This window comes from Crocodylus porosus, unplaced genomic scaffold (genome assembly GCF_001723895.1).
Source record: "Crocodylus porosus isolate Cpor-Errol unplaced genomic scaffold, CroPor_comp1, whole genome shotgun sequence".
In the NCBI taxonomy this organism is placed as follows: Eukaryota; Metazoa; Chordata; order Crocodylia; family Crocodylidae; genus Crocodylus; species Crocodylus porosus.
In genome coordinates, this window is record NW_017728914.1 from 35265985 (window position 1) to 35287444 (window position 21460).

General features: G+C 59.4%; 2 protein-coding genes and 1 long non-coding RNA gene across 4 annotated transcripts in view; 2 read left to right on the forward strand and 1 right to left on the reverse strand.

Annotated features, from left to right (window-relative positions):
• Positions 1 to 12151, forward strand: part of LARP1 (La ribonucleoprotein domain family member 1) — a 64372-nt gene extending 52221 nt beyond the window's left edge. Inside the window, exons 5-21 of the mRNA XM_019534741.1 lie at positions 1768 to 1833; positions 3767 to 3935; positions 4165 to 4296; positions 4635 to 4787; positions 4904 to 5066; positions 5164 to 5308; positions 5490 to 5664; positions 5807 to 5976; positions 6414 to 6773; positions 7240 to 7363; positions 7614 to 7819; positions 7943 to 8049; positions 8384 to 8535; positions 9146 to 9290; positions 9463 to 9572; positions 10037 to 10164; positions 11051 to 12151. Of these exons, the coding sequence (XP_019390286.1) occupies positions 1768 to 1833; positions 3767 to 3935; positions 4165 to 4296; positions 4635 to 4787; positions 4904 to 5066; positions 5164 to 5308; positions 5490 to 5664; positions 5807 to 5976; positions 6414 to 6773; positions 7240 to 7363; positions 7614 to 7819; positions 7943 to 8049; positions 8384 to 8535; positions 9146 to 9290; positions 9463 to 9572; positions 10037 to 10164; positions 11051 to 11245 (2700 nt within the window). The 3' untranslated portion in view covers positions 11246 to 12151. The remainder of the gene's footprint in view (positions 1 to 1767; positions 1834 to 3766; positions 3936 to 4164; positions 4297 to 4634; positions 4788 to 4903; positions 5067 to 5163; positions 5309 to 5489; positions 5665 to 5806; positions 5977 to 6413; positions 6774 to 7239; positions 7364 to 7613; positions 7820 to 7942; positions 8050 to 8383; positions 8536 to 9145; positions 9291 to 9462; positions 9573 to 10036; positions 10165 to 11050) is intronic.
• Positions 12152 to 12768: 617 nt separating this feature from the next.
• Positions 12769 to 21460, forward strand: part of LOC109310196 — a 14896-nt gene continuing 6204 nt past the window's right edge. Inside the window, exons 1-2 of the long non-coding RNA XR_002101154.1 lie at positions 12769 to 13504; positions 18618 to 18620. This is a non-coding gene — a long non-coding RNA (uncharacterized LOC109310196). The remainder of the gene's footprint in view (positions 13505 to 18617; positions 18621 to 21460) is intronic.
• The window catches only part of FAXDC2 (fatty acid hydroxylase domain containing 2), a 14688-nt gene continuing 10964 nt past the window's right edge, over positions 17737 to 21460 (reverse strand). For both annotated transcript variants that reach the window (XM_019535267.1, XM_019535268.1), the window contains exons 6-8: positions 20650 to 20755; positions 19240 to 19406; positions 17737 to 17994 (exon numbers count right to left, since the gene is read on the reverse strand). In XM_019535267.1, the coding sequence (XP_019390812.1) occupies positions 17850 to 17994; positions 19240 to 19406; positions 20650 to 20755 (418 nt within the window). In that variant the 3' untranslated portion in view covers positions 17737 to 17849. The remainder of the gene's footprint in view (positions 17995 to 19239; positions 19407 to 20649; positions 20756 to 21460) is intronic.

Consider the following 21460-nt stretch of genomic DNA (forward strand, 5'->3'; position numbering starts at 1 on the left):
GGAGGGGTGCCTGGCTGGGCACTTGCATCGTGTCCTCTTTGCCCCTGTCCTTGGAAGCGCCGCACTCCCATCCCATGGCTGCAGCCTGCCTCTTGCTCCCGGCAAACGCCAGGCCGAACCAAAGGGAGTGGGGAGCACTGAGCGCCTGCATGAAGGGCCCCAGAGACCAAATAGCTGCGTAGCCAGGTTCAAAAGGGGACTGGATACATTCATGGGTGATGGGTCTGTTACTGGCTGTCGAACAGCATGGCTAGAGGTGCTTCCCTTGGCATCTCTTAACCCTTTAGCAGTGGTTGTCAGGGAGGGTACCGTATGGGGCATACTTCCCTTGGCATCTCTAACCCTATAGCAGTGGTTGTCAGGGAGGGTACCGTATAGGGCATGCTTCCCTTGGCATCTCTAACCCTATAGCAGTGGTTGTCAGGGAGGGTACCTTATAGGGCATGCTTCCCTTGGCATCTCTAACCCTATAGCAATGGTTGTCAGGGAGGGTACCGTATAGGGCATGCTTCCCTTGGCATCTCTAACCCTGTAGCAATGGTCGTCAGGGAGGGTACCGTATAGGGCATGCTTCCCTTGGCATCGCTAACCCTGTAGCAAAGGTTGTCAGGGAGGGTACCGTATAGGGCATGCTTCCCTTGGCATCTCTAACCCTATAGCAATGGTTGTCAGGGAGGGTACCGTATAGGGCGTGCTTCCCTTGGCATCTCTAACCCTGTAGCAGTGGTTGTCAGGGAGGGTACTGTATAGGGCATGGATTGCAAGAGCTATCCAGTTCAGTGGTCCCTGTTCAAGGGGGAGCACAGAGCAGAGCACGCTGGACAGGGCCCGCTGCCCCTCGAAAGAGTCCGAGGAGCCAGTGGACGGTGCCTAGTGAAACTGCCCGGAGACGGGATTGCGCTGGGGCAGGAAGGTGGTCCTCAGGGGTCCTCCCAGCCAGAGCCTTTGTCGTGGTCAGATAGATGGCTTGGTCAGGGGCAGGACTGGGCTAGATGGACCGCTGGTCTGACCCAGTGCAGCGCTGCTGATGTTCTTCGTCCCAGAAATCATTCCCAAGCAGCGCTCTTGCCATGTGTTGGGCGGGCAGGATGGAGACCCGTGCCAGCCTCCCTGCACTTGGGCTCGGTAGCGCCGTGGCTGAGGGATCCTGCAAGCGCCGGACACGAGGTGGCGCCAGCTGCCTTCACGCTGAAACAGCTGGAGGAGCAAGGCAGGAGGCTCGGGGCTCTGCCCGGCAGCTGTGCAGCAAATCAGTAGGATGTCGGGGCTCCTTTTCAGAGCCCCAGTGCCCACAAAAGGTCTGGTAGTGTTACAGCAAAGGTCCTGCCCAGCAAAGCAGTGATTTGAGGGGCCTGGAGGAGCTCAACAGGCCAGGGATGCTCAGTGTATGATGGCCAGGAGTGGGAAGGAGCTGGTATTGCTGGTCCCTGCCCATCCCACAGCTTAAGGGATGTGAGCAGTAGCTGGGTTGAACCTGGAGCGAGGGCACGGACATCCGTGGCCTCATTAGAGATGGTTTTAAGGGTTACGCATCTTGTGGCTTCGGGGCATCGGCTGACCTGGGAGGAGGCGGATTTCCCCTGCAGGCAGCTTATTTCGCCATCCCCTGGTCTGATGCACCTTGTCTCTTCCCTGAGACACGTGAAACTTGCTTCGGTCAAAAGCCCCGCGGCAGGTAGAGGGGCCTGTGCTGTAGGGGGGATTGCGATGCTTGGGGGCTGCCACGCAGTTCACTAATGTGGTTTCTCTCCTCCATTCACTCTCCAGGTCGGTGACTTCGGGGATGCCACAAACTGGCCAACCCCTGGAGAAATAGCCCACAAGAGTGTCCAGGTGAGGCCCCGGGACTGAGCGCTGCACTGGGTCGCTATAGCCCAGGACAGCCCTGCCCCCCCACCCCCTGCATCTCCTCAGAGGCAGAGCACCTGGGAGAAACCTTGCTGGATTAGGCCCCAGCTGCCCAGTGCGGGGGGTGCTGGGACCTGCACCTCCTGGCTATGCATCAGGCTGCCTTGTGCCCCCACTAACTTGACCCCATTTCCTCCTGTAGCAGGTCTTCCCCTGTGCTTTTCCCTTTCCGCCCCCATAAACCCCTCTCCCACTCTCGGACGTGTCCCCGCGGTGTCACCTCCTCACCGGCACAGGATGTGCCCCCTTCACCTGGTTCCCAGAGCGCAGCAGTCAAGCTTTGCTCCGTGGTGCGATTTGCTACCCGAGCACTACCTCCGCAGGTCGTCCCGGGTCCCTTCCTCCGTGGCCTTTTGTTAGCAGGTGGCTGGGCCTCCAGGCTGCGGGGAAGGAGGAGTGCTCTGTCTAATGTAGCTTCTTTTCTTGCAAAGCGCATCTGCGCAGGGCATGGCTCAGTCTTTCCCCTTCTTTGGGGGGCAGCAGCAAGAAATAGACCCGATCCCGGGTCTGGGGTAGGGTGCTGTGCCTGGCCGTGCCATGCTGCTGCCATCCAGCGGAGCTTGGAGCAGCTAAGGGGCTGCATGCAGACCTGCGCTGCGGGGATGCCCGGAAGCAGATCTCTGCCCCAGGAAGAGCCAAGCACTCCTGGCCTCCGGTGTCACCGGGCAGCCTCGCTCGGCCGTTGACATCTTTACCTGCTGGGTGTGAAACAGCGCAGGGGAGGCCAGGCCCGAACTGTCCCTTGTCTTGCACCAGCCCCCGGTGGGAACTGCCGCCTCCTGCCCCTGCAGAGCGGCTGCTGCCCCAGTACGATCTCCAACCCTGTCAGGTTGATGTTGGGCCCCGGGTCCCCTGAGCATAGGGAGGGACGAGCTGCCTGCCGCAGGCTTGTGCGAGCGCCGGTGTCTCCCCTTCGCCTCTCCCCTGCCCGATCTTTGCAGCCCTCTGTCCCCAGGTAACGACCGTCTTCTGTCCTCAGCTGCCTGGCTCCTCGCAGGATCGGGTGGCAACAGGGCCTGTCTTTGCTGGTGGTCTGGAGCGGTTAAAACGGCAGCATCCTCACCTCCCTCCCTGCCCTGGGCCCCGGTCCTGGTTCTCCCTCTGGGGCTGGCACCGGTCACAGCTCCCTCGCACCCAGCCCTTGGCAGGATCGCCCCAAGAGCAGAGCGGATTGTCTCTCCCTGTCCCTCCCCCATCAGCAGGCCCCCCGGGCAGCCGTGAGATGAGCGTGACGCCCCGATCCGCGCAGGCGTGGGGCCCAGCACCGAGCTGGTTGCTGCAGCTCTTTGGGGCGCCGAGGGCTCGGGAGGCAGCCAGGAATAGCCCACTGGGCGCGGAGCATTGCCTTTTTCGGCTGCTCGCAGGCCAGGCGCCCTCGCTGGGCACTGCTATTTTGGGACAAGCTGGAGCCCGCTCCGACCTGTGGCAACGGCGGGACCTGGTCGGCCCGTGGCTCCCGGGGGCAGGGTGACCTGGGGTCAGGGCCAGGCAAGGGCCCTTCTGTTTCCCGTCTCCCTCCCAGCTTTGAGAGCTGCCGTCTGTCACAGCCCGGGGGAGAATATGTCCCTCTCTCCCATTCCCAGTGCTGACCCTCGCGCTCGGCAGCTCCCCTGTGTGCGGGGCTGAGATGCCCCCAGGTCGCTGTTAGCAGGGTGAGAGCCTGGCCCCTGGCAAAAGCCCAGTCGGGTGAACTGTCTGCAAGCGAGTGGTGCCGGGACAGGGTCCTCAGCTGCAGTTCGTTGCCCTCCTGCCTACCCCTGGGGCTGCGGAGGTTGCTCCGTGCAGCCAGGTCGGGCTGCGTGGTCCTCCTGTCCGTGCCCGCTCCCGCGCCAACTGGCCGGCCTTGTCCGCCCCGCAGCCGCACAAGCCGCAGCCCCTGCGGAAGCTGCCGATCAAGAAGGACATGAAGGAGCAGGAGAAGGGGGACGGAAGTGACGGCAAGGAGAACCTGAAGGCCCGATCGGACGAGTCCGGGGAGGAGAAGAACGGTGACGACGACAACCAGAAGGCGGGCCAGAAGAAGAAGGGTGAGGCTGGGGGATCCCCGGTGCCAGTCGGGCGTGTTGGTGCCCCTGCGCATCCCACTGGCCATGGGGCCCGTCCTGGACGCGCGTCTAGGCCAGTGGTGACCCCACTAAGGTGGATGCCAGCAGCCCGGGTGCTTTGCAGGCTACCGCGGGGGTTGTTATCTCTGGGTGGTGCGGCGAGGGTGGTGCCCCAAGCCCACGCGTCACGCTGCCCGTGTCCCTGTCGCAGGCAACAAGCACAGGTGGGTCCCGCTGCAGATCGACATGAAGTCGGACGTGTCGAGGGAGAAGACCGCCTCCCGCAACAACCGGCAGAATGAGCAGCACCGACACCCCTCCAACAACCGTGGCGAGCTGAAAGGTGGGTGGCAGGACAAGCCTTTGCCGGAGCAGCCCAGATGCCGTGGTGAGGGGCGCTCCTTCCCGAGCTCCAAGGGGAAGCTCCCAGGAGGCAGGGCCGGGTCGGTGCTGGTTTCTGTGAGCCTTTTCTCTGCTCCTCTCCAATGGAAAGGCTCCTCTGGGCACAGCTCGGAGCAGGGGAGGGTGCTTGAGGCACGGCGGCGGTCACGAGCGGCCTGGGCCTCGCAAGAGGCCTGAGAGCAGGGGTCCCGCACCCGCGGCCTCCGCCAGCCAGCCTGCAGCGCCGGGCCTCCTTGTACGGCCAAGGCCGCTGACGTCCCCTGGCCCGTGCCCCTGCAGGCTGGCACCCTGACAGCAAACACGAGCGGAACTGGACCGACCACGACGACACCTCCAGCGTGAAGAGCGAGGGCGGCGCCGTGCGAGGAGCTTTCCGGGGAAGAGGCCGTGGCCGCGGCCGCGGCAGGGGCCGGGGCAGAGGAGGTACTCGCTGTACGTACGGCCTGTTGGCGGGCGGGGGCGGGGGCCGGGGAGCAGGGCACGGTCGTGGCAGGCAGCCCCGGTGGGTCCCCAAGACCAAATGGTTCCTCTGGGCTGGGTTCCCGCAGCGCACTTCGACTACCAGTACGGCTACCGGAAATTCGATGGCTCGGAGGGCTCGCGCGCCCAGAAATACACCAGTAACATCACCTACTACTTCGACAACATCAGCAGCACCGAGCTGTACAGCGTGGACCAGGAGCTGCTCAAGGACTACATCAAGCGCCAGATGTAAGTCCCAGCCCGGACTCTCTACTCCCAGCCGGCCTGGGAGCGTGGGGACAGGGGCCGCGCATGTCTGACCTCCCACCCCCCAATGCCTCCGCAGCGAATACTACTTCAGTGTGGACAACCTGGAGCGGGACTTCTTCCTGCGGCGCAAGATGGACTCGGACGGCTTCCTCCCCATCACCCTCATTGCCAGCTTCCACCGGGTGCAGGCCCTGACCACGGACATCAGCCTCATCATTAAGGTGAGGCGCCGGCACGGTTTGGGGCGTGGGTAGGTCCGTGTGATGCCCAGAAAAGCAAAGCTGTGCCCTTCCTGGTGGTTGGAGGCGCTGAGGCGGGTGTGGGACCGGGGGGCCCAGGTCTGGGCTGTCTGCGGCTGCCGCGTCCCGGCAATCACGCCGCTGCGGGGCTGGGTGTCTCCAGGCATTGAAGGACAGCAAGGTGGTGGAGATTGTGGACCAGAAGATTAGGAGAAAGGAGCAGCCTGAGAAATGGCCCTTGCCTGGCCCTCCCATGGCAGACTACACGCAGACCGACTTCTCCCAGCTCATCAACTGCCCCGAGTTCGTGCCCCGACAGAGCTTCCAGAAGGAGACAGGTGGGTGGTGCGGAGGGAGCCGGGGGCACGTGCCCGCGAGCCAGTGCGGGCAGACGGGGGTGGGGCTGCAGGGGGCCGTGTGGGGTGAGGGGAGCAGGCTGGAGCGTGCCGGGTCTGAAGGGCGCGTCTGCCTCCCGCGCAGAGTCCGCGCCGGGCTCCCCCCGTGCCGCTAGCCCGGTGCCTACCAAGACGGAGGAGGTCAGCAACCTGAAGACGATGCCCAAGGGCCTGTCCGCCAGCCTGCCCGACCTGGACTCGGAGACGTGGATCGAAGTGAAGAAGAGGCCCCGGCCCTCCCCAGCCAGGCCCAAGGTGTGGTGCGGTGCAGTGCTCGGACCCTGGGGGAAGCCCGGGGCAGTAGCTCTGGGCGGGCAGGGCCCTGAGGTGGCTCCTGGGTTTGGTTTGCATGGGCCATGTCTCTCCTCTCCTCCGCCCATCCACCCAAACGCGTTATGGAGCCGGTCCCTGGGTGCCCTGCTTGCCTTGGGGCAGGGAAGCAGGGGGGCTGGCTGAGGAGATGCTCCCGTCCTGAGGGGCTGGGCGCCCCCAAAGCCCTGTGGGCCGTGAGAAGCCATGAGTGGAGGTCGGGCCTTGCAGCACCGTGCTGCTGCCTTGTCATACCCAGTACATCCTGAGGACAGGGGTGTGGGGCAGCCGAGGAGAGCTCAGCTGAGGAGCCTGGAGCTCCCTGGGTCTGGTGGTCTCCCGGTCCCCCACAGCCTTCCCCCTGCTCTTGCCCACGCCTGCAGAAAGCGGAGGAGTCGAAAACGCCGCAGCAGCAGAAGCAGAAGGACCAGGACGAGCCGGAGGAGCTGGACTTCCTGTTCGACGAGGAGATGGAGCAGATGGACGGGCGCAAGAACACCTTCACCGACTGGTCGGACGAGGACTCGGACTACGAGATCGACGACCGCGATGTCAACAAGATCCTCATCGTCACGCAGACGCCCCCCTACCTGCGCCGCCACCCCGGGGGTGACCGGACCGGCAACCACACCTCCCGGGCCAAAATGAGCTCGGAGCTGGCCAAGGTGATCAACGACGGGCTGTACTACTACGAGCAGGACCTGTGGACCGAGCAGTTTGAGCCCGAGTACTCGCAGATCAAGGTGAGCGCCGAGCTGCGGGTTATCCTCGCGGGCTGCGTCTGCGCATTAGGGGGTTAATTCAGTTTAGTGAATCCAGTGAAAACTGCTGTATGGACACTCCCAGCTTCTGCCCAGCACCCAGTTGACTTGGGTTTACTCCGTGCTGCCCTGCAGTGCGCCAGGCTGACTGGACTGGACATGGGAGCGTGTCCACCCAGTTTGCAATGAGTGTCTTGGGTGTGAGCCAGGGCATCGTATGGAGACGAGCCTGGAGCATGCCCTGCCGACAGGGCGCCCATCAGGAGCGCAGGGCCGACTTGGCCTGTAGCCTCCAGCCTTGGTGGGAGGATGGTAGGTGCGTGTCCGCTCCAGGAAAGTCCAGCTCCCAGGATGGGGCTCTTGGCTGTATCGGGTGGATCTGTAGGTCCTGGGAGGAGGAGGCGGCGCCAATACTGGCTCTGCATCCTCTGTTACCTTTCCACTGCAGCAAGAAGTGGAGAACTTCAAGAAGGTGAATATGATCAGCAGGGAACAGTTTGACACCCTCACCCCAGAGCCCCCGGTCGATCCGAACCAGGAAGTCCCTCCTGGACCCCCCCGGTTCCAGCAAGGTAAGAGGTGCTGTAGCCCAGGCATGGGAGAAGGTGGATGCGGCCCGCTGGAAACGTGGCTTCTCCAGCACGTGGGCCCTGGTGCCTGGGGGCAGCACAGCGGGGACCTGGACGGACCTGCCAGGTGGGATGTGCTTCCTTTGCCTTGCGTGGTGTGCTTGGCCCGCTGGCTGTTGTTAGGGGCTCTGCGGTGGTGCCTGTGCTGTGCACACGCCGTATGCTCACCCTAACTCTGTGCTTCTCCTGCCAGTCCCCACCGATGCGCTGGCCAACAAGCTCTTCGGCGTCCCGGAGCCATCGACCATCGCCCGGTCTCTGCCAACAACTGTGCCAGAATCACCTAACTACCGCAACGCCAGGACGCCCCGCACCCCCCGCACGCCGCAGCTCAAAGACCCGACTCAGACGCCGCGGTTTTACCCGGTCGTGAAAGAGGGCAGGACGATAGATGCCAAGGTGAGGGGTGCCTCAGGCCGGGCGGTGTGGGCCAGGTGCAGCTCCTGCTCCGTGCTGCGGTCAGAGCTGGGGGGAGATGCCAGGCTGGGAGAAGAGGAGCTCTTACACCACTGTCTCTTGCAGACTCCCCGCAAGCGGAAGACGAGGCACAGCTCCAACCCTCCCATGGAGTGCCACGTCGGCTGGGTGATGGACTCCCGGGAGCACCGGCCACGGACTGCCTCCATCAGGTGCGGCGGGGCGGGGGGCGAACTGGGGGTGTAACAAAACCCAGGCAGGAGCAGCGCAGAGTTGGAGAGCTCCTCCCAATATGATGCCCATGTGCATTGCATTCCCCCTACAAGAGGCTGCAGCCACGCTCAGAGCTCTGCTGGTGGGCACCTGGCAGGGTGTTAGATCCCCGTGGCTCTGCAGGAGCTGGGCGGCCTGCAACTGCTTGCAGTGGCTAATGGGAGGTTCGGGATGTCGGTGAGCCCTGGGAGAGTGGGAAGAGGTTGCCCTGCCCCGGGCGGTGGCCTCTGACGCCAGAAGGGAGGAGGCTTGACGGGGACCTTCCGTGCTCAGCTCCAGCCCCTCGGAAGGGACGCCGGCCGTGGGGAGCTACGGTTGCACGCCGCAGTCGCTGCCCAAGTTCCAGCATCCCTCGCACGAGCTGCTCAAGGAGAACGGCTTCACGCAACACGTGTACCACAAGTACCGTCGGCGCTGCCTTAATGGTGGGTGTGCAGTGCTGGTCAGCGCGTTGCACGGCAGCAGGCACGGCACCCTCGGGCCCTGATCTCTGTGCCAGAATGGCCCATGTCGTGGCTGCTGTTGGAGTGAGGTCCTTGGCCTTGCTGGCTGGGAGTTAATGGGGGAAGCTGCTTGTCGCTGGAGGTTACGGAGGCTGAGACTCGCCAGTTCTGACAAGAGCTTAAATCTATGCCTAAGGGATGGGTGTGCGGGCAGCAGAGCAGCCTGAGCAGTCTCCTCTGACGTCCCTACAGCAGTGGTACTGGATGCCCGAGACGGTCTGACTGGGCCAGGGATGGGTCCTCTCTTTTCTCCCTCTGAAACCTCTGCTGTTTGCCACCATTGATGGCGGGATACTGCATGGGTCGGGCCCTTGCTCTGACGCAGTGGCACTTCTCGTGGCTCTGGGTGTGCCCAGAAATGACCGTGGTTTTGGGAGCCAGGCAGCCCCTGTGCCCATCAACATGTCCCTGGCTGCTGCTGGGGCTGGGGTGCAGCCCCTTTGGTACCCGGCACGGTCCCCTGACCCCAGCGGTCCATGTGTCTGCCCTATATCCCAACGTAACGGCCTCCCTTCCCGCTCCCCCGTCACAGAGCGGAAGCGACTGGGCATCGGTCAGTCCCAGGAGATGAACACGCTCTTCCGGTTCTGGTCGTTCTTCCTCCGCGACCACTTCAACAAGAAGATGTACGAGGAGTTCAAGCAGCTGGCTGTGGAGGATGGGAAGGAGGGATACAGGTAGGGGAGACATGGGTCAAGGGACCTGCCTGGTGGGGATGTCTCTGGGGTAGGCGGCTGTCCTCATGCATGGAGAGTCGTGGGGGGTTGCTGTTTTCTGCCCCCGGCTGCAGCACCGAGGCAACGTAGTCATGCACGGCACTCATGCGCCCGGGCCTCCTCTGCCTTGCAGGTATGGTCTGGAGTGCCTTTTCAGATACTACAGCTACGGGCTGGAGAAGAAATTCCGCCCAGACATCTTCAAGGATTTCCAAGAAGAAACCATCAAGGATTATGAAGCCGGTAGGTGGCTCTTTCAGCTGCTCCTAGCATGGCCGTGGGATCCCACCAAGTTGGGTTTGCCTCTCGGGGCTCCCTCCGATCGCTTTTGAGGGGCAGTCACATGCTGCCCCATGCTGGCCAGGTGGGAGCAAGGAGGGGCGAGCACCGGGGGCCCGTGAGGATCCGTGGGGCAGGACACAGGCTGTCGGGCTCTGTCCGACTCCAAACACACAGCGAGTGTGGGGTGCTGGTGCACGTAGCCCGTTCGTGACGGGCTGTACCTTCACCTGGTCCAACCTAGGGAGGGTTGGACCCAGGGTTTCTCAGCCCTCTCAGGGTGTCTAATGCCCCTCTGGGTCCCCACCTGGGGGCAGCACCACCTGGGCACTAATCGGGTGCGCCCTGACCGGAGGATGGCAGTCAGCAGGCTGTGGAGCCCCTTGAGGCCATGCTGACCCCAGCCTTCCCACCCCTCCGCACCACAGGGCAACTCTACGGGCTTGAAAAGTTCTGGGCCTTCTTGAAATATTCCAAAGCCAAAAATCTGGACATTGACAGCAAACTGCAAGAATACCTCAGCAAGTTCAAGCGCCTCGAGGACTTCCGTGTGGACGTGAGTATGTGGGCGGTCTCCTCCGTGTGAGGCCATCTCCCTGGGGTGGGAGTGACCAGACACCTGCAGCAACACCCGGTGCGGAGTGTGAGCCGTGGCGGGAGGGTCTGCTCTGTTCCTGGGCTGCAGGGGCCTAGACCCGGGGACTTGGAGCTGGGCTGGTCTCAGTGGGGGCGGATGACAGGACAAGGAGCAATGGGCTCCATTGCAGCAAGGGAAGTTGAGGTTGGATATTAAAAAACTCTCATAGTAAAGCCCCGGAACAGGTTACCCAGAGAGGTGATAGTCTCCATCTTTGGAGGGGGTTTAAGACCCATGTAGACAAATCCTTGGCTGGGATGCTGTAGGTGGGGCTGGTCTTGCTTTGAGCGGGGGTTGGACTAGGTGTGACTTGACCCCCCCTCGTTTTCTGGTTCTATAGCCTGCCCCTGGTAAGGACGAGGCCGAGCTTGCCCTTTATCTCACGTGGGGTCAGACTGGGAATCTGAAAGCACTCCGTGCTTGAGGCACGGTGAGGATGCAGCGGGGGGACGTTTTGCCCTCCTGCTCCGTTAGTTCGCAGGCCAGTGGCTCTCCGGGACGGATGAGTCCAAGCCCTGTGCAGTATAGCCTGCCGTGGCCCAGAGCCTCCGTGCGCTCCCCGGTCTGATAGCTCAAGATTGAAAGGAGGGTTCGAGACCTCCATGAAGGCTGCTGCAGAGGTCACGGTTGTGTGGGTGATGGAGCGGGGGTGAGGGTTGGGCGGCGGGCATGTTGGAGCCAGCTGGAGCCCTCTCCTCCGGTGCCTGGAGCCCTGGGTGCAGGGGGAGCGGGTCCAAGCTGAGCTGCCCCGGGCGGCGCTAGGCGCAGCAGAGCCGCTCTGACACCAGCGCCTGGTCTCTTCCAGCCGCCCATGGGGGAGGAAGGCGGGCAGAAGAGATACCCGTCGACGGCCGGAGGAGACGGCAGGAAGCGCTACCCGTCCCAGTCTTCTAGCAAGCCGGTCAGCCAGCCCCCTGCCTCCGCCAGAGAGGATGCCAAACCCCCGAGCCAGCCTGCCCCGGCCACGGCAGCTGTGGACCCTCACGCGCTGGGGAAGTAGCGACTATCGAGCTGCTGCTTCCTGCCGGGCGAGGGGTTGGCGGGGAGCCGGACCGGGGAGGGGAGGAGTGAGTGAGTGAGTGAGTGAGGCTGGGGGCGGGCAGGACGGAGCGACGAGGCGGGCGCCTGCGGAGCGGAGCGGCTGCTTGGGGGAACCCTTCGACACGCTCGCGGCTGGACAAGGCTCCCCATGCCGAAGCCGCCTCTGCTTGTTGTACGTCGCCGGCCGGAGCCAGACCCCCACACTTCAATGTCTTAGCTTCTTTCTTTTTTTCTGGGTGGGTTGGGAAGAGGGAGAGAGGTTTTGTTTTTTCCCTTTTTTTATTAATATATATATCAAGTTTTAAATTATTGATCGAGGTTCGTCGGGATGGATTGCCACCGCTCAGCTCCACGCAGCCCCTTCCCGCCCCCCACCCTGCCTCCGGCCACCCGGCAGCCCAGAGGAGTGAGATTTCCACCCACCCCCAGGAGCGACCTCCTGGCTCTTCTGGGCTGGCTGCGACCCCGTGGAGCCCTGTCACTGAGCAGACCGGCGCCTACCCCTGCCGGGGCTGCAGCAGATCCAGAGCGTGACCCCCGGGATCAGCCTCGCCTCCCCTCGATTTTTGCCCTTCCTCCGCAGACACTTGGAAGTCAACCAAAGGAGCTTTGCCAAGCGGGGGCTGCCTCCCTCTGAGCTCGGCCGATGCCTTCCACGCCCGGACTGCGGGCCGGGAGCGCTGTACGGAGCCCCCTCCCAAAGTGCCGCCGGGCATGCACAGAGACGGGCCCGGGCCCGGGCGCTTTCTCTTCCTTTCGCTTAACGACTTGCACGTGGAAAACCAACCAACCGGAGCCCCGGACTGTGGGGACTCTTCTCCCTTTGCTGCTTCCTTGGAAATAATCATTCAAAACAAACAAAAAAGTTGCCTTATGGTGGAGCTGGAACTCGGAGACCTGCCGGCTCCCCTCCCCGACGCTGGCCGGGACCCCCCTTCTTCCCCGCCTCCAGCCGAGAGACTCGTTGCGGGGCCGACCGGCAACGCCCTGCGATGCCGCTTTGTGGCCTCGGGGAATGTGGTGTCAGACACGCGGACGACCTGGCCCCCGTTGCAGCCCAGCTGGGGGCCCCGCTTCCGGCAGGAGCAGCGTCCTCCAGGACTCGTGCTTTCCGTAGTGGATGCTGATACATGTATATACTGTTGTAGTGCCCTCCCTGCTGTCGCCTCGCTCAGACTCGCAGGGTCTCCGCTGTTGTCTTTCCCCTCCCGCCAGCCCCCTAGGCAGGGGCATCTCAGTCTGTTACAGTCATGCTGGGGGGGGCACTGGGAGATGCAGCCGTGGCAGGAGAAGGACTGATTCCTCACTGTGGAGGAGAGAAGCCCCTGGAGCAGGTGACCGGTGCCACACATGCTGGGCAGAGGTAGGGTTGTATTGAAGGTGAGTCTGGAAGGTGGCTCCCTGGTTTCTTCTGCAGGTTTCCATGGGTGCACAGGGTTTGTGTCTACCCACCTGTCCTCTCCAGGGTTTGGGTCTGTGTGGGCCAGCCAGGCAAGGCAAGCAGGGCTGAATGCAGCAGGAAACGGCTGAGGAGCAAAGTTGTTCAGGGGTCTTGGACCAAGTGGCTGAGCCTGCCAGTGGTGTGGTAGAAGAGAGGAATTGCCCCCAAGGCAAGCTGCATGCAAGCTGGGGGACTCAGGCTTCTGGTGCAAAGGTGGAAGTGCAGGGGAGGTGCTTACATGACCCCAGGCTCTGCCTCCATCCGCGAGGGCCAGGGCTCTGCTGTTGGACGTGTGCCCCATGCACTGTCCTTGCAAAGCACAGGAGGCTGCTCAGTGAGCAGGTACTGGGAAGCCTCAGGTCTGGAGGGTGCAGCGTACACCTACCTGTTTTCAGTGTTTTAAGAGGGTAGCTGTTCACCTGCCACGTGTTCCACGGTTGGGGTGCTGCAGCCTGCGCGGGGCTTGAGTCTGCTGCTTTGTATGGAGGGATGCGAGAGTTGCAGGGAAGAGTCACTGGAGCCCAGAGGAGAGCTGGGCCCGATGTGCTGGGCAGGGGCTCCCGAGCAGCTGAGGGTTTGCTTGTGGGTGTTGTGTAGCAGGAGGCGGCCGTGAGCAGTCTGTGGACCGTGCTCAGCAAAAGGTGCTGCTCAGACTGACCCTGCACAGGAGGTGCTGCTTTTGCGAGTGAGCCAAGGCCTGCAAACCCCTCAGTTCACACCCTGGCTCTGCTGACACACCAGCCTGCAATCGGTACTGCTTGAGGGCCTGGCGTCCATGTGCAAGCCTCCCCGGGCTTTGTCTGGGGCAGCAGGGCATCCCGGTGTGGGGCCTGGTTTCAAACCTCCTCTTAAATCCTGGAGGGTTGGAGCCAGGTGGGGAGGGTGAGCCTGGAGCAGCAGGAGGTTGTCTGGAAGGTCATGCATTCTCCTTCCCCCCAAGCACCTGCCTCGTTGCAACCGAACAGATCGGAAATGAGGAGCCGGTCTGCTCCGGCCGTTGCTGCTGCTGGGCTGTCAGGCCAGAGACGGTCCAGGGGACCCAGAAATCCAAGCTGATTGCTTTTGAGGTTAGAGTTTTGTGGGCTTTTTTAAATCTGCCAGGTTTAGACCCTCTCAGATTTCAGCCCAGAGCATCATCCTCTCCCCACTAAGTCAGCGAGTGGTCATGCAACTCGGCGTGGGTGGGTGGCCAGAAGCGAGGTCCCAGCTATGGCACCGCAGCCCCGATCCACAGGCTGTTGAGGAATAGATGGCTGTTGAGGCGGGTATTGATGGGCTATGTCTCGCATTGCTACAGAAGAGACTAGTGGAGGCGGGAGAGGTGGATGTAACTGGTAGAAAGAGGCGGCCGCGTTGCCTCCTGCAGACTGTAAGAAGCCGAGGCCGTCGAGCCTGCTCTACCCACTGCTCGAAAGCCAGCGTCTGCATTAAGGGGAGACGAGACGGTTCTGCAGGCACGGCCCTGTCCTGCCCCACTATATAACTATGTATATAGAGAGGAGATGGCACATGCCTCGGGGGGGAGAGGGGGCCGCTTTGGCAGGGCTTCCCCGGGAAGGAGCGTGGCCTTGCTCCTGGCATGGGGCCGGCCGTCGCGACCCTCCTGCCTCGCTCGGGCTGTTTCTGAGGGGTCTGCGCCTGTCCGGGTCCACGGCTTGGATTCCTGCGTCCTGCGGCCCCTGGCTCGGCAGCAGCCGTTGCCTCCTGTCTCCGGGCAGGCCCGAGCTGAGGTTGACCCGAGGAAACGGTTTGCAAAGCAGAAGGCGGCTGTCCTCCCAGCTGCCCCGGGGAGAGCGGTTGGCCGACGCCGCTCCCAGGGGTTTTCTCTGGGTGCGTAAGATGGGACACGTCTCCCGTCTGGGGCCCGGTGCATCGAATGCCATTCTCATAAATGCTGGCAGTCGTGACCGGGTCCAGACCTGGTGGCTTGGGGCCCGCCTGCCGCCCCCCTGCCTCCCCGCGGGGGGCTCGTCGCCCGTCATCAGTGGATTCCACAGCCCCTCGTTTGCTTCTCGGTCGACCGTACTGTAACAAAAGGCATCCGATGCCTTTTTGCACCACCCCTGCTGTACTCCTGCACACGTGCAACGCCGCAGAGGGGAGCCTTTCCGCTGTTAACGCCTCTCGGATATTTGGTTTCATTTTCTCAAACCGCAACACAAACCCCACCCGTGGAGACCTGTACGTGTCGCAGATTGTGTTTGCAGCGTGCTCTTTCCTCTGTGCGTCTCTTCTCCAGGACTTTGGTTTTGTCGGTAGCTCACTTCTTCCAATCAATGCTAGGCTCTTCATAGGGAGAGGGTTGCTACACGTGATGGGAAATGCCTTGCTGGCTCCGCTGAGTTTTTGTTTCTGATCCCTGTAACGCAAAATGAATTTATTTTTAATTTTTTTTTTTTTTTGGAAAAGCATTTCATCTCAGTGATGTGGATCGGGTGGAGTGACATACGTGTTTTTGTTTTTGTTTTTTTAAATCCTAGAGGCAATGTTTCAAAGCGTAGTTTACATCTTCACTTTCTGAAGACACTTGAACATAGGACCGATGTATCTGTGACAAGCACACCTTGGTGTTGGAAGCTCCCGAGGGGTGGGAAAAGGGCACGGGCTCGAGCCCCTCCGCTGTCCACTTTCGTAGCCCTTTCCGTGTCCGGTCGGGCGTACTCTGGTGAACCTCCCCTTTCCTCAGTGCTACATTCCCACTTTGCACCACCCCAGAGCATCAGTCTGGTACAGCATATTGGCTTGTGCCAACGCCATCCTTTGTGGGAGAGCAGTTGGCGTTGCTTCCCTCCCGAAGTAGCGTTGTGTGCCTATGGAGAAGGGCAGCCGACCTCTCCCGTACCGTAGCCCCTTGTTTTGCTCCCCGGAGAAAGGTCCTGCACTTAGGGTGGCGATCCCTATGCCACGCCACTGTGACTGGGACGCTGAGCTCGACTGGGGGGGTCCTCTTCCGTTTTTTCCCCCCATGCTAAGTCTTGCTCTGAGCTGCCCGAGGCTGAGCGGAGAAGAACCTGCCTTCCGGATGAGATCCGGTGGGTGGTTTTTTTTGTGTCCGTGTGCTCAGACTCGGTTAGGACAAAAGGGGTTATTAGTTTGACCTGCCTGCCCTTCTCCAAGGGGCTTCGTGGACATCCCAACCTCAGCCCTCGGCTCCCGAAAACAAAAAGAAACGCGTGAGCAACCTTCTTCCGCTGCATTTTATTGTAGAGACAGATTTAAACTGGCGCATCACAGACCATGTATCACCGGGGAGGGAAAATCTTGTTAATATGGCCCACTGTACATGATCCATCTTCTGTTGATAGTACATAATCTTGACCCATGAGCTAGAATCATTACCCCAGTTAAAAAGGAAAAAGAGGAAAAAAAATGTAAAATACTTGAATGAGAGCTTGTATTATAACATTAATATTATTCAGAGTATCTGCTTTCTAGGCTGATGTGATTCATTATTCTAGTAATGCTTTAGTCCTTTGTAATTTGTGGTAATTATGCTTTTTCCTTTTTAATACAAAAAATGTATAAAAATAAAAACTTCAAAAGGCCGTGCAGCTTGGGCTCTTAATTCAGGTGCTTTCCCTTTCCAGGAATGAGGTGGGTGTCAAGTAGTGGCAGGAGCATAGCCAGGATTTGAATGCTGTCTGGCCTGTGTGCCGCAGGGAGAGACTTGGCTCTGGTGCATGGGGTATTCGTGAAGGCGAGAGGCCAGTAGTAGCACGAGGTAAGTGTAGAGCTCCTGAAGAGTTGTCCAAAGAAAGCTTAAGCTCAATCCAGTGCACTTTCTGGCTCGTTCCTGTCCTGGGACCTCCACCGGCCATGCCCATGCATCTTGGTTCTGGCATCTGCTTCCCTCATCTTGCTTTACTGGGATGTGTTCAATCGTATAATGGCTTCCTAACAGCCAGGGGCTAAACGAGCTCGTTTCACAGCTCTCCCTACCAAAGAGCTGAGGAGTATGGGTGGTGATGGACAGCATCTCTCGACTGTGTTCCCTTGCTGCACCAAGTTTTCCCGGGTTGCTGCCTGCCTGCTGCGCTGTGCTCCAAGTGAGGCGAGTCTCCCTGGGAAGGGGGGCCAGCCTTGCAGTGTCTGAGCAAAGCTGGGCTGCTTTAGTGTGGAAAGGAGAAGACCGAGGGGGGTTGAATAGCAGCCTTCACCTCCCTGCAGTGGGCTGCAAAGACGATGGGGCTGGGCTGGTCTCAGTGGGGGCAGATGACGGGACAAGGAGCAGTGGGCTCAGGCTGCAGCAAGGGAAGTTGAGGCTGGATATTAGGAAAAACTTTCTCACTAGGAGGGTAGTAATACACGGACAGGTTACCCGGAGAGGTGGTGGTATCTCCATCCTTGGAGACTTTTAAGGCCCAGCTCAAAGCCTTGGCTGGGATGATGTAGTTGGGGCTGGTCCTGCTTTCACTAGATGTGACCTGAGCTCCCTTCAACCCTCACATCCTATGACTGTAACTGGCTGTTTTACAGAGCTCCAGGTGGCTCTGAGGAAAGGCTCTTGTACCTTGGCTTTGTTTTTTCATGTTGCCTATTGCTTTTAACAGTCAAACAAGTCAGTGGTTCCAGTTCGTGCAGCATATGCCATGTGGGGGGAGCCAAGGGTGGGAACAGATGCCATCTAACATCTCATTTGGGTGTTATCGTATTTTTTAGTTAATTGCTAGGTAGTTTTCAGAGTCAATGCCCCCACACCCCGGGGATGGCACCAGTCACCAAAGCACAGCTCCGAATGCAGGTTGTGGCCAGGCTGGTTGGGAAATCCTGGCTAACGCGGGTGGTAAAACTAACGTACTCCCAACATGAAAATGGAAGCTTGCAATTCAAGTGGGTGATCAAAAAGCAGCAGCCATCTCTGGGCTGCCTTGGGAATGGGTCACAGACCATTTGAACTGGTCCTGCGCCCGCTCCTGGAGGATCTCCAGCTGCCGTGAGGCCCAGAGCAGAACTGAGCACAGGCTGCGCTGGTGGCGGCTCTGGGAAAGCAAGAGCAAAACTCCACTGCATGTGATTTGCTTTTTTAATTTAATAGCTGCTTCTCTAGCACATCACTGGGCAATAATCATCCTGAGTCCCTCATGTGGTGCTGAGACCTAAAGCTCCTGGACAGCAGCAGGGTTCACTTCGCCTTCCCGGGGGAGTCAGGGATGCTTCCAGCACGAGGCAAGGCCCAGGGCCCCTTACAGTCCTGGCTTTGCCTAAAAAGCATGTCCGTTCCATGCAAATAGTCCAGGAGCCCCACGACGCCGTAGCACTGGTTGAACCTGGTGACCAGAGAAGAAGTGCAGGTAACACAATTATAGTGTGATAAGCACAGCCTGGTGCAGACACTTTCCCTCTGCTCTCGGACCCCATCTCCCATGTGGAGCTCCAGCCATTCTGGTCAGTATTTCCTGAGCTAACCCAGTCTCTGCTTGGCAGCCTGCCGGGACGTTTCTGGTCTGGTACTTAGAGAGGCCGGGCAGAGGATGTTGAGCAAGAAGTGTTACCTGTCCTCAAGGACTCGGGGAGGGTTTTTGCTGCCATCCCCATATCAAGCAGGGACCTGGGATGGAGACCCCAATCTACACTTGATTCTCAAGCCACTGTGCACCTCTTTCACACTCAGATGTGACACTCCCAGAGCCAGGGGAGCTGCGAGCTGGCTCAGGTCTGCGGGGATCCCTACTCCTGGGAGAAGATGATGCTCTAGTACGAGCGCCGGCTAGGGCTTCAGATGTTGCCTGGATTTAGACTGGCGCTGAACAGTCTTCCTCCTTATTTCTACAGGGCAGGGGGAGCCACGATGGAGACGGCACTGGTCAGTGACCTGAGCACAGGCCCAGGAGCCAGGGATCTGGGTGAGCTCCTCTTGCAGCCACGATGCTCCTTGCTTATGTGTCTTTAGGCAGTCTCTCCACCCATGTTATCTTACTGTAAAATGGGCTACTGCTGGATGTGTGTCACTTGACATGGGCCAAGCATTACCTAACTGCAAAATACATAACTGGTGCCTGGCTTTGTCCTCCCTCCCTGTTGCACAGGCATGCCAGGTACAGCGTTCCCCCGCTGCTCGAGACAGCAGCAGTCCACCTGCCCAGAAGATCCTCTGCAAACAGATGGTTGATGCTGGAGATTGCAACAGCCCCGGCAATGTCTCCTGAGCTGCGGATTGCCCTCTTTCCTTGGTACAACCCAAGGGGCCTATTGTTTTCTGCTCTGCAGCTCGGAGTCCAGCTTCACTGACCAAGAGCCACAGAAAACAGTAAGCCAGTGCTGAGTCTGAAAGTTGCAGAAAGCATCAGTCCCTGAGCTGGGTTGAGAAGCCAGCCCTCTGCAGCGTAACCCACTCAGTTCTTACATCTGCTTTATGCATGTTAAGGCTAAAAGCATATTTGCACTGCCTTATTTGGCTAATTCATCTGTGTTCACAGGCTCTCTTTACTTATTGACCACTTTCAGATCCACCAGGGATGGGGTGACCCCATGCCCAGAGAAGAGGCACTACAGAGCCGGTATAAGGGACTCACTTGAGGTGATGGAAGTCATGAAACTCCGGCGAGGGGAGAAAGGGCAAGTGGTAGCCGCAGTGCGAGATGCTTGTCACCACGAGTGCAATGCAGACCCACAACGTAGTTGAAGTGATATGGGATCGCAGGAGGAGTGGCCCAACCATCACAGGCAACATGTTGGAGAGCTAAGATTTAAAAATAAGCCTACCATGTTAAACTCTCTGCTCAGCTGGTCCAAATGCCATCTCTTCTCACTGCAGCTGCCCTCAGGGGCTGGGACCTGTCTGTTAGCAGTGGTGGGGCAGTCCCAGAGAGAGATCCTGCTTTGTGCATCTTGCTGTCCTTGAAACAGCTGCACCAAAGAACCAACAGGATTTGCACCAGGCCCATATACTTTATCCACCTGAGCCCATTGCTGCAGGCTAGGCTCCTTCAGAAACCCCCTAGTCTTGCCTGCCCCTTGCTCCAAAAGGCCAAAGGAGCAAGCTAGAGAGCAATGCCCCATGACCATAAAGTGGGTAGCAGAGATCCTCGTGTTTTGGAGGCATTTGTAGATGCTCGCAGAGGTCAGCCTGCCCACAGTGCACAGGACAAGCCTTCACCCTCTAACTACACCAAGTCATTCAAGGCTGAGAAGAGTAGGGGGGTCTCCCCTGCCAGGCAGTTAAAACCACCTTGACCAATAACCCCCTCATGGTATCTCCCCTGCCAGAAAGCAAGCCTCTTTGTTTGCTCTCTGAGCAGGAGGTTTCATCTTTGCCTCCCTCCACCTATCAAGCTGTCCCACAGGAGCAGGAAATCACCTTATGCACAGTTTACAATGCTATTACCGTGCAGACATGCCCCTGCAGCTCCGTGTATGTTCATTAGCCTATACCCTGCCTGGATGTTGTGTGGCTAGACAAAAACCCACAGCTAGTGCATGCACCTATGCTTTTGCAGGAGCCATGACCCTGATGCAGCTCTGTGACTCCTGTGAGTGCCCAGGACACCACATCAGATCATGGGTGATGTCGTTCAGCCAAGGACACCGGCTATTAGGAAAGGCTGGGAGGGAGGTGTTAGCCTTCCAAACTGCAACTGTGAGATGCTGTTCAGCACGGGGGGCAACTCTAGACATGGATGTATTTAGCTGCCGTACACACTCGGAGGTTGCTTTCCTCTAACCCTCCCCCCCGGTGTCTCTGCCATGATGTTTCCTGTAATTTCCCATTGCTAAAATCCTGGCCTTAGCTGCATCTCCAGAAGTAGCACGCACGCGGGAGGCCCTGTACAGAAGGTCACAAGGCCTTACACTGGGACTTTCCTGCCATTATGGGATTCCCCAGAAGAAAGGGGCAAGTGGGCAGCTGGTCTCCATTGCATTTGCTCTGTGCTGGGGCCTATGTGACTGGTTCTTGGGCAGTAGCCCCCAGAGTATCCACTTACCAGGTGCTCTACTGGATGGCTGTACAAGGCGACTACGCTCACAGGGGCTGTCCATTCATGGTGCTTCTTGTGTATATGCTTATACAGAAGTGGGTGATGAAGCAGCCTGAACAGAGAGAACCAGAAGTAGAAGCCTGCCTGTTAAATCCAACAAATGATAACCATGCAGAAGCTAAGCCTGGGCACAGCATGTTAAGATGGGTGGGGCCTTATCCTTGCTTGTACACCTATGTAATCAACAGATAGGGGTCCAAAGGAGACAGATGACTAGCTCTCCTAAGGTATCTGTATTAAAGGCCATTAAAAGACCTCACCCTTTTTGGGGAAAAGGAGCCACTAGTAGCCCCTGCTACCCCAGGATAGAAGGACTTCTGGGTTCTAGGCTGTGCCCCTGTGGTTGTCTTCAATGTGTGTTTAATCCTATGAATGCTTTGCAGAAGGGAAGTTGTCCTTTACCTTGCATTGGTTGACTTTAGATATAAGCAAACTGCACATGAGAAAGTACCCAGCTCCTGGCTCTCCTGGGTGCTAGCACTACATAAAGAAATCATGCAATGAAGTGCTTTTCTTAGCCTGTGACCTAGTCAGAGAATTGTAGAAAATGAGGATTGGAGGGGATATCAGGAGGTCACATCTACTCCAACCCCCTGCTCAAACCAGGACCAGCCACAACTAGATCGTCCCAAGCAAGGCTTTATCTAGCTGGGTTTTAAAAACCTCCAAGGATAGAGAGTCCACCACCTCTCTGGGCAACCTGTTCTAGTGTTTCACATCCCAGTAGGGGATGCTCCTGTACTGAACCACCCACCTT